At 33.7% G+C, this 12,405-nt stretch overlaps 1 protein-coding gene across 1 annotated transcript in view; it reads right to left on the bottom strand.

Moving 5' to 3' along the window:
• The window catches only part of LOC123540200 (uncharacterized), an 18,707-nt gene extending 6,302 nt beyond the window's left edge, over positions 1–12,405 (bottom strand). Inside the window, exons 1-5 of the mRNA XM_045325019.2 lie at positions 12,260–12,405; positions 6,141–6,408; positions 5,379–5,521; positions 4,589–4,693; positions 2,732–2,836 (exon numbers count right to left, since the gene is read on the bottom strand). Of these exons, the coding sequence (XP_045180954.2) occupies positions 2,732–2,836; positions 4,589–4,693; positions 5,379–5,521; positions 6,141–6,400 (613 nt within the window). The 5' untranslated portion in view covers positions 6,401–6,408; positions 12,260–12,405. The remainder of the gene's footprint in view (positions 1–2,731; positions 2,837–4,588; positions 4,694–5,378; positions 5,522–6,140; positions 6,409–12,259) is intronic.

The following is a 12,405-nucleotide window of genomic DNA, read 5'->3' as shown; positions in this document are numbered from 1 at the left end:
TGAAATATTGCGTGGGGTCAAAATTTTTTAAGTCAGTCTAGCAAAAAATCAAGCACATGATCCTATCGCTTTTATTTCCTGAATGTTCTATGTATATTCTGAAGTTTTGAAAAATTAGAGTTTAATCAAATTCTACATTGTAGAAAAAAATTTTGATCCAAACATGCAGAACTACCTACCACACTGTCACCATTTCAGATCAGAATACAAATTTCCAGCCTTAATGGTGGAACAAAACCTTGAGCACACCTCTAAATATCATTAAAGGCACAGACAGACTACTGACAGTGACCTTCAACAAACCAGCTATGTGGCTTCCAAACACAATGATAAAAGCAGGGCTTGAACCAACATAGGTGAAGAGCAGGTGATTTTAACTGTTCAAACTAATAATTTGTGTAATGTTAGTAAGTTAACAGTAATTCAGCTGCAAAAAAGTCAATTTAGACATCATAAAAGTTTAATGATACACTGGAGGCGTGTCACTAGCAGGCAATTCGATATTCACATCAACATCAGGTATTGATTTGTATGCTTATAAAACTGTTCCCGTGGCTTAACATCAGGTTAGGCACATCTAATATTCGATCAAATAATAACAAGAGGACCATGATGGTCCTGATTCGCTCACCTATCTCCACATGACCCAGTGTTCAACTGAGTATGACATCATTATTTCACATAGTGACCTAGTTTTTGAGCACATGTGACCTAGATATCATCAAGATAAAAAATTCTGACCAATTTTCATGAAGATCCATTGAAAAATATGGCCTCTAGAGAGGTCACAAGGTTTTTCTATTATCTGACCTAATGACCTAGTTTTTGAAGGCACATGACCCACTTTTAAACTTGACCTAGATATCATCAAGGTGAACATTCTCACCAATTTTCATGAAGATCTCGTGAAAAATATGGCCTCTAGAGAGGTCACAAGGTTTTTCTATTTTTCGACCTACTGATCTAGTTTTTGACCGCACATGACCCAGTTACGAACCTGACCTAGATATCATCAAGCTGAACATTCTCACCAATTTTCATGAAGATCCATTGAGAAAAATGGCCTCTAGAGAGGTCACAAGGTTTTTCTATTTTTAGACCTACTGACCTAGTTTTTGACCCCACGTGACCCAGTTTCGAATCTGACTTAGATATCATCAAGATGAACATTCTGACCAATATTCATGAAGATCTCATGAAAAATATGGCCTCTAGAGAGGTCACAAGGTTTTTCTATTTTTAGATCTACTGACCTAGTTTTTAACCCCACGTGACCCAGTTTCGAACTTGACCTAGATAACTTCAAGGTAAACATTCTGACCAATTTTCATGATAATCCATTGAAAAATATCGCCTCTAGAGAGGTCACAAGGTTTTCCTACTTTTAGACCTACTGACCTAGTTTTTGACCGCACATGACCCAGTTTCGAACTTGACCTAGATATCATCAAGCTGAACATTTTAACCAATTTTCATGAAGATCCATTCAGAAATATGGCCACGAGAGAGGTCACAAGGTTTTTCTATTTTTAGGTCTACTGACCTAGTTTTTGACCCCACATGACCCAGTTTCGAACTTGACCTAGATATCATCAAGATGAACATTCTGACCAATATTCATGAAGATCTCATGAAAAATATGGCCTCTAGAGAGGTCACAAGGTTTTTCTATTTTTAGTTCTACTGACCTAGTTTTTAACCCCACGTGACCCAGTTTCGAACTTGACCTAGATATCATCAAGATGAACATTCTGACCAATTTTCATGAAGATCCTTGAGAAATATGGCCTCTAGAGAGGTCACAAGGTTTTTCTATTTTTAGACCTAATGACCTAGTTTTTGACCCTACGTTACCTAGTTTCGAACCTGACCTAGATATCATCAAGATAAACATTCTGACCAATATTCATGAAGATCTCATGAAAAATATGGCCTCTAGAGAGGTCACAAGGTTTTTCTATTTTTAGACCTACTGACCTAGTTTTTGACCCCACGTGACCCAGTTTCGAACTTGACCTAGATATCATCAAGGTGAACATTCTCACTAATTTTCATGAAGATCTTGTGAAATATATGGCCTCTAGAGAGGTCACAAGGTTTTTCTATTTTTAGACCTACTGACCTAGTTTTTGATGGCACGTGACCCAGTTTCAAACTTGACCTAGATATCATCAAGATGAACATTCTGACCAACTTTCATAAAGATCCCATGAAAAATGTGACCTCTAGAGTGGTCACAAGCAAAAGTTTACGGACGCACGGACGGACGACGGACACCGCGCGATCACAAAAGCTCACCTTGTCACTTTGTGACAGGTGAGCTAAAAATACAATATACTTATTAAGCTGTAATATTTATTTTTCGTGGATCGAGAAATTATAGTCAGCAAGAGAACTTGATTTCATTATAAAATGGGTGAGAATCACAATGAAACTGTAATATATGACAAACTTTGATATATGATAGACTGTGATATATGACAAACTGTGACATATGACAGGAATGAATCTCTTATATTATCAACATTCCACATCAATATTCATTTCTACACTGTTATTCTACAATCTTACAACCAAACGAAAAAAACAAGAATCCCATTCATATGAAAGCCAAGAATTCATTTCCCCATGAAAGTGTCATTTTGGCAGAAAACACAAAACTCTAGGCTGATGAAATCAAAAGATGTAGCATTATGGCTGTACATATGGAAGTTTGTCATATGAAAGTTACCTCGAGGAAGAACAATTCTGTCCGACGTTATGATAACATCATGTTCAAGCCTTTCTGCTAGGATTTTGGGTATTATTTCATATGTTAGCTTGATTTGGTCCACACCTGAAAAATACAAATGTTTAGGTTAAATGGGCACATGTATACTGATATTCATCAAAATAAAACAAGTTTTTAGACCCTGCAAATTCATTAGTATTTGCGCAAGGCTAATTTTTGGGAATTTCGTGGTTGCTACACAACACAGAATTAAATACAAATGATTAAATATAACTCCCATTCTTTTCATCTTCAAATGTTGAAATATGCAAATTTGTCCCTGGGAAATAGCTGTTTTGGCTAAAAGCATGAAACCGTGATACGAGACAGGAATGAATCTCTTTTATCATCAAATCATTCAAGCAGGCATTAATATTCAGTGTTGTGGTTGTTAATCAACAATCTTAAATCCCAAAGAAAATCAAAGGCCTGAAGGGCCTGAGTCGGCTAATGATTGATGTACTGACAGTATAGTCTACCAGTTTCAGTTTGTTTTTAGTTTTTTTCTTAAAATTTCATAACACAGCTCGATATTTACCCAAAATATTATATCCGGATACGATTACACTTTTCTCCAGTTTCAACAATATATTTTACAAATTGTGATGATACGGAGACATTTAGCAGCAATTGGCAGTATCTGACATTGAAGTTTACGGTTAAATTACCTCTTATTTAAATCTTTTCATAAAAAAGTTGTTTTGTTTCGTGAAAGCAGCCAAACATAGACGATCTACTTTCGATTTCAAAAACAACAAGAAAATACAATTTAATGTTTCGCCGATTTGTTTAATTCTCGAAAAATAAGAATTAAAATCATTTTTAATATCAGTAGTAACTAAACAAACCAGTAAGAGCTTCTTCTTCCAATAATTTATCCGTTTACTGACTGCAAAATTCAACCCACGCAAAGTTTATAGAAATCATACGATGCGTGTATACGTTCAATGTGGGAGAATTAAGGCTGATCGGCTATGTTACCTAACGCATCCAGACGATTCAGATTTTGTTTTTAAAAAAGCATTGTGTGTGTTTCTGTAATTTTATATACGTTTTTATACGCTTAGAAATTATTAGACATGCGTATTTGCATTATTTCTATACGTAATTTACGCTAATACGCATCTTATCTGGAGACCTGTGGAACTATTTTTTGTCTTTCGCTGGATGTTATGCAAGCTTTGTAAGCCTGCGCAATTCTTAAAATGCACATTTATGCTTAATGAGTTACATTCGAGTATTGCACAATTACAAGTCATAAATATGACAGATTACATCGTATATTGGTCATAGCAAAGGGAATTGACACAACTTAACTTCACTCATGCAGTGAACTGTTTGAAATTTGAGAAATCTAATGGAACTACATCCCTTCACGTGTTATTCGGTCCATTTAGAGAATCGCTGAACAGCAAGGACTCGTCAAAAGGCTTTCAGCCTTTAGCCGACTCAAAAATCCCATTCATTTAAAAGCAAAGTATTCTTTTCCACATGAAAGAGTCACTTTGTCAGACAAGAGGGCCCTGAAGGCCCTGTATCACTCACCTAATCTATGGACCTAAAGATCAGATCATCAAGATTAACATTCTGACCAAGTTTCATTACAATATGGTCATAAATGTGGCCTCTAAAGTGTTAACTAGCTTTTCCTGTGATTTGACCTAGTGACCTAGTTTTTGACCCCACATAACCCAGATTTGAATCTGACCTAAAGATCATACAGATTAACATTCTGACCAAGTTTCATGAAGATACAATCATAAATGTGCATTATGTTGGTTTTCTCATGGCGCGGTTCAAATTGTTTTACAAGCATACCTGCAACTTGAGCAACAGTTTTAGCCAGTTTCTTTGGTTTCAGCTGGGATTTCTTCAAAGACAAGAGAGGCCATATTTGTATAATCAGCTTGCAGAACATCCCATCTGAAATAGAGATAGATACTTTTCACAGAAACTACAAATATATGTAGCAACTCCTCATTGACTTGCAGGGAAAAATGCATCCACAGGAATGTCATAAAATCTATAACATATTAAGAATAGTAATAAATAATTATTTTTGTTTGTTTTGAGTATGGCAGAAAAAAGAAATTACTGGACCTCGATTTAGAGTCACATTTGAAAGACTGTTTACTTAGTACTGTAAAAGCACATATTTTCGCTGGGTCAAAATTTCGCAAATTTGAAATTTTGAGTATGTTCGCGAGGTTAAATATTCGCGAAATTGTAAAAAGGAATCCCACTAGAATTTGAATTATACTAATGGTGTATATTTACGCGAGGATTGATTTTCGCGATATATAGGGCCTCGCGAATATAGCGAAATTTAAACTCTCCCGAAAATTTCTGCTTTTACAGTATTTTCAGGTGGAGGAGTTAGGACTGAACTTGCAACCATAGCTTTCTTTTATAGCCTGGAGTGGTGTCTTACCACAACACCACTGTGTCCACTATTGAACATTAAGTGAGTTTATCCAGTCAAGATCTCTTCTTCTCAAGTTTATCCAACTGAGATCTGATCTCAAGTTTAGCTCACTGATTTCATTTTACTAGTATTGCTTTCAGCGTAAAAAAATACACACATAATCAATAAAATACAATATCTTACTGAGCTTTATATCGGTGAAGTCGAGACATTTGAGACGACAATTTTTGGTTCTGCTAGTGATCCCTTCAAACACGTAGAAGCACACAGCTCCCATATCTTCCTCAAACACTTCTGCTTCTTCTTCTGTCAAAATGTCTGCAAACCTGATGAAAGAAAACAGTTTTTTAGAGTTTATGTTTTTTTATTTATTGGTATGTTATAAGAACATATTTTTCAAAGATTACAGAAATTATTTTATAAAATGCATTTCCTTGCCTTTATTCAGTAAATCAAGTTTCTTTTTAGATATATGGTAAATATTTGCTCTAAATACTAGACTAATGTATGCTAAAGACTGAACATGGGCTAAACCACCACTGGGTCAAAATTCAAGATGCAAGTTTTGTTTTAGCAACTTAGTCTTTAGCCCCTCAGATAAACTCTCTAAGAAAACACCTGGCCTCGTCTTCACAGAACATTTTCAGTCTCAGCTGAGTTTGATAATGAAACTTTATTTGTCATTTATATTCAAATAAAATGTTTAAAACTAAATTTTAAGTTAATAACTTTTTTTCAAATGGCTATTCAGTATTGATGACCAGTCTCTGTTGGAATTTAACCTGGAAGTTTACGTACGTAAAATTGATATTAAAATTTCAAACACAAACTCGGCTGAGACCAAAAAATGTTTTGTGAACATGGGGCCTGGAATCAAATAAATGACAGACTTCAAACATTTTCTATCTACTTTTTTCAGTTATAATGCATGTAAAATACAGTTACCTGAGTGTTTCAAGAGGCCAGTTGGCAATGATTGTACTAACAGCCCAAGCCTGATCATTGTTGATAGCTATCTTCAGCAGTTTGGGAACCAGGTGTATGGGTAATATGCCAACACCATCATCCAGCAGATTTGGGAACCAGTTCAGAGATATACAGGCGAGATCTGTCAAAGATTTTACTTGAAATGGTGATGGTGGGGGTTTCTCTTTCTTGTTGAGACGTAAGGTATCATACCTTACCCTGTCCAGGGCCTTGAACATAACTGCGCCTGGAAGAGAATATATATAAGCATTAATGCTGAAGTTAACCTTTTAATCAAAGGCCTGAAGGGCCTGAGAGTGGGCTAATGATTGATGTACTGGTAGTATAGTCTACCAGTTTTAGTTTGGTTTTAGTTTTTTTCCCCAACTGAACAGAGATTTTGTTACAATAGATGAAATGGACATTCAATTGATGCCTAGTAAAACTTTGATTGACATTATACAAGTATTTACACCCAATATATTTCTCTAAAATTGAAGAGTGGTTCGCAAAATAAAAAATGTTGACAAGTACAAACAACATTTGACAGGTGACACTAAGATCTTGCCCATGACTATAAATATTATTCCAGTAAACATTTGGCCTCCGGCATTACCAAAACAGCATTATCAGCTGGTATATATTCGCACATGATAAAATTTGAATATGAAAATTTATATATTGAAATTTTATAGCGCGGATTGCCACATACAATTTGTAACGGATGGATTGAAAGAACAGTTCAGATATTTTACAGATAGGGGCCTGGCAATAACCATGTCACACGCTAGTAGTGTTTCAATCATATTATAAGGGATGTGAATTTAAAGTATACTTACTTTTGCATTTAAAGATATGTAAATGTTGCTGAGTGTCAATATATAGTGTCATGAATGTTTACACTGACCGAAAATTGCGCATTCGAAACTAAGAGAAGTTACTCGACTAGCTACCAATTTCGGAAAAGATAACCAATATTAATAAATGCAGTTCTTTTTTAGTTAAAACCATCATTTTATCTATTTCAGATCTGTTAACCACCTTCAAAACCATGTCATAGTCCCCAGTCTATGTACTTTCAATTATCCGTTTTGACTCATGTAGACAGACAGGCCCAGACTGGGCTGAAAAAATGTTTGAGCCATTTTTACGTGGTTGGTAGCAGGTGGGTGTGGGGGGGGTGTTCCTTCCCGCTTTGAACTGCAGTCAGATTTTGAAATGGGCATTGTGGCAGGTGGTAAAAGGGCAAATGTATCAAACTGTAAAGTGGCAATATGGGGGGAGGATGTGGGAGGATACCCACTCCTGCAAGTAGGGTTTGGGGTATTACCACAAGAAATTTTGAAATGTAGACCCTTGATACAGCCTTTGGTGCGATTTCTAACTGAAAATTTTATGTTTCAATTTCTAAATATTACCTAGATTCTTTTAGTATTACAATATTCAAAGTATGAATGACTGTCACTTTTATATTTTTACTTTCAGGTCATGCCTCATCACTAGAATATAAGTCTGATATTGATTCTATGTATGTATTATAAAAATAAATTCTAGAATCATTTCTGTTACAATAATATCTATCATGTCTGTTACTTTAATGTTTAAATTTCATAACAAAAAGCTCGATATTTACCCAAAATATTTAATCCGGATATGATTACACTTTCTTTTATACTGCCAAAATCTCCAGTTTCAACAATATGTTTTACAAATTGTGATGATATGAAGACATTTAGCGCAATTGGCAGTATCTGACATTGAAGTTTACGGTGAAATATTTAAATCATTTCATAAAAAAATTGTTTCGTTTCGTCAAAGCACTCTAACATAGACGATCTACTTTCGATTTCAAAAACTACAAGAAAATACAATTTAATGTTTCGCCGATTTGTTTATTTCTCAAAAAAAAGAATAAAATCATTTTTAAAATCAGTAGTAATTAAACAAATCCAGTAAGAGCTCTTTCTTGGGATAATTTATCCCTTACTGACAGCAAAAATCAAGCCATGTGTCATCATGAAAAGCAGAATGGGTGACGGTTTCATTTTTTTGTGAACCTGAATCGTAAGCAAATTATCCAAACCAGTCAAAATTCCAGAAAGGTTACGATCTAGATTCTTTCTAGTATTACAATATCCAAGTATTGACTGTCACTGCTTTCATCTTTTTACTTTCAGATCGTGCCCAGGACTAGAATATGAGTCTGACATAGATTATATGTAGGTGTAATAAAAAAGATTCTAGAATCATTTCTGTTTTACAATAATACTATCATGTATGTTACTTGAATGTTAAAATTTCATAACACAGCTCGATATTTACCCAAAATATTATATCCGTGATACGATTACACTTTTCTCCATTTTCAACATTATATTTTTACAAATTGTGATGATGCGAAGATATTTAGCAGCAATTGGCAGTATCTGACATTGAAGTTTAGGGTTTTAAATTACCTCTTACTTAAATCTTTTCATAAAAAAGTTGTTCGTTTCGTCAAAGCAGGCCAAACATAGACGATCTACTTTCGATTTCAAAAACTACAAGAAAATACAATTTAATGTTTTCGCCGATTTGTTTATTTCTCGAAAAATAAGAATTAATATCATTTTTAATATCGGTAGTAACTAAACAAACCAGTAAGAGCTTCTTCTTCCGATAATTTATCCGTTTACTGACTACAAAATTCAACCCACGCAAAGTCGTAGAAGCATTGTTATAAACAGGTCACGCATGTTCGCCGAGAAGTGTCCAGAAGTCTCGCGGAAGAATTAACGTACTGCACATATCTTATTCGGGTCATTTAAAATGAAGCTGTCATAATTTAATTTCATCGATGTGGTAAACTCTTTGATAAGAGACATTCCAATGCTTTCAGAGGTACCCACTCAATAAAATACTAGCAGTATGTTCTGGAACTATATTTTGTCTTTCGCTGGATGTTACGCGAGCTTTGTAAGTCTGCACAATTCATAAAATGCACAGCACAATAAATTTATTTGCGCAATGATTTTAAAGATTATTTTTTGTAACGACAGGGAACAAATGGATAATTTGGCTAATTATTAATATGCAGTTTTTATTGGAATTTGTGAACATCATATTTGCTATTTGTGACAAAAGGGCCATAAATTCGTCAACCTAATAATCATATGCGGCAAATGTATTACCAAATCCCTGCAGAATCGTTTGTGGGTGGTTTTCAAAATAATGAAGCAAAGTGTGACATAGGGTTTAAAATTCAAAACTCATTTCTTATGTGTGGTCACCTATTTTTTATGATAGCAATACTTCAAATTTGAAGGAAATAACTTTAGGGAAAGTGTTGAGAAATGCCAATCAGAAAATATTTCAGCCTTTAATTTCGAAAGTTCAGTGAATTTTCATGTACGATAGGGTGGGATAAATGTTGCATGGTTTTATGACCAAGGAAATATGTATGAACAGTATTTTTTTCAACATAAATGATATAGTAATGGTGTATGTGTATGTTTGTGAAACTTATTTAATCATATGTTTGTGAACATTGGTTTTTAAAATCACCCTTTCTGCACAAATCTGACATGAAAATAAAACATTACTAGAAAAGTTGTTGCTGAATGCAATATAACTAACATATAATTATAAACCTATTTTTTTCTCACACTTCGCATGTTTATAAACCACATGCCAAATTTCAAGAATGTCCAGTAATTCTAATTTCTAGAATTGTCAACTCAAAATTGAGTTATTCTACAGATGCACAGGGACAGATACTGAAGATCAGTGTAATATTCATCCATTATTAGTTTTCTATTCATAAAAAAGACTAATGGTAATCAACTTTAGACAAATACTATTAAAAAATTAGTTTATTCCACAAAATAACTACAAAATTGAAAATTTTCACTACAAAAACATGAAAATTCAACAGAATGTAATGCTTTAAATAAAAATAAGTGACTTTAAACATAACTAACACATTGAAATCATTTAGCTTACATGAACTGCTTATTCAGAGAAGAAAATGACTAAATGCCATGCATGATAAAAGGAATAGTAAAATTCAACATACTTTATAATTTTACTAAAAAGGGTGCACAGGGACAAATTGTGTCAAAATATTTATTCATAGAATATGTTCATGGTAAGTAAAATTCTTTTAACTACACAATATTTACTAGTGAACATTTACATATGTAGGTAAACTTAAGAGCTTAAGAAGCAATAAAATTGACGTTTCCACTTTCAAACTTGAAAACTGGCAACTTCAGAAAAATGCAAACAATGAATTTTAAATTGTCCAGGGTTTCTTATATAATGCTAAATTATCAAGTAATGCCTAAATTTTGCATTCACACTGCTAAAATATAGAACTGCCACCACAAATTACTGGAATGCTATGATAATTGATATATGTAAAAAAAGGGTGCACAGGGACATCACTTTTGTCTTTGTGAATATTTAACAGTCCTGTAATATGTGAAGTTGAACGCTGCTTTTTGTATCTGTTGTACTCCCTTTCAAGGAAAATAAAGTAAATCCTATTTTATTTAAAGAATAAAAGAATCTGACACTTAACAACTGAAAAGTGCACAGGGGACATTTTTAGGTGTATAGAAATTCATCAAGTTTCTGAAAAGTCGATTTATTAAAGAAAAAATCATACTGTGTCTTCATAGCTGAAAGGATAAACACTCTTAGAAAAACATTAAGACTTTAAAAAGTAATAGGGTTTGAATTGTAGTGTTCAACATTTTAATTTAGTATTTTTTTCACTATTTTTTGTGAAGGGGGTTCCATCACAAGATGTGAAATATTGGTACAATAAGATGTATGTAATGAAAAAGAAGTATTTTATTTAAATGTGCAGAGTTTAAGTTACATAAAAAAGTCAAAGCTGTAACAATAAGCATGATTTTAAAAGTAAACCACAGTTGAAAACTATACTTCATGTAAAATGTCACACTTTTTGGTGCACAGGGGACAAAATTAGCTATATAATTTAATATAACTTTAAAACTGCTTGAGCCATCAAGATAAAATTGCACACATTTATTGATTACATTGATTTGGATATAATTTGCTCCAAAACACATTCTAAAACTGAACTGAATTAAAGTAAGGTGAGAGAGAAGAAAAAGCTTCATTATTTTGAAAACCACCCATGTGTGTTTATGCTTAATGAGTTACCGCGGAAGAAAATACGTGGCTTTATTCGAGTATTGCACAATTACAAGTCATAAATATGACAGATTACATCATATATTGGTCATAGCAAATAGGATTGACATAAATGAACTTCTTTCGATCAATGAACTCTTTGAAATTAGAGACAATCCAATGGAACTTCATCACTTCGCTGTGTTGTGAGGCCATTTAAGAATGAGAAATCGTGCGATAGCAAGGACTCGTCAAACGCTTGACAGCGTTTAGCCGACTCAAAAATATTACTGGAAATAACAAATTAAACAAAAATAACAGGATTCTGCACAGCCGAATGAAAATTTATCCAAAACAAGGCTGCAGAATCCGTACATTTCCACTATTCCCCTTACACAACCGATGACTCCTGAATATAGTACGAGTGTACAGTAAGGCGATTTGGAACCACCAACAAAGACCACCTTTTCCCTTCGATTCTTTGACACAGCTGCTGTCCCTTCAATTCTTTGCCATTGCTGCTGTGTCCCTAAGAAATTATCCACACAACTGCCATGTAAAATTTGTAATTACTTCTTCTGCTTCTGCCAGTTTACATTTACAATAAACATATTGATTATACGGACGTTTGGGGAGTAAGCACTTTACAAATACTCAGTTGTCTGGGCCAGTAAATGTACGAATCTAGAAAATCGGACAATCAATTTAACTGGCCCTGATACTGTGGTACTATATTTATACAATGTATAGCTGCAATTTACATTTCCTACGCCACTGTCACAATCTGATTTTCAGGCAAAATTATTTCTCTGGTCGCGAATTCATGTTACAAAACAGACAATAAAATTTTTGTTGAAATGTTGATTGGTAATCATAGAAAGGAAATAATTCGTGGACATACAAAATACTTATATGTAACGCCTGGGTTGAACTTGCAAAACTGTACCCTATATTACCTTGTTCGTCGCAACTTCCAACTTTTTGAGTCTTATTTTTTTTTTTTTTTTTTACAAATTTGGAAAATATTCTGAACGAATTTTTAGCGAAACAAAATCATTTCTTGGAAGATAAAACCAGGAGATGTGTAAAAAAATCAAATAAA

This window comes from Mercenaria mercenaria, chromosome 16, assembly GCF_021730395.1.
Source record: "Mercenaria mercenaria strain notata chromosome 16, MADL_Memer_1, whole genome shotgun sequence".
NCBI lineage: Eukaryota > Metazoa > Mollusca > Bivalvia > Venerida > Veneridae > Mercenaria > Mercenaria mercenaria.
This window is presented reverse-complemented; position numbering and strand designations above follow the sequence as displayed.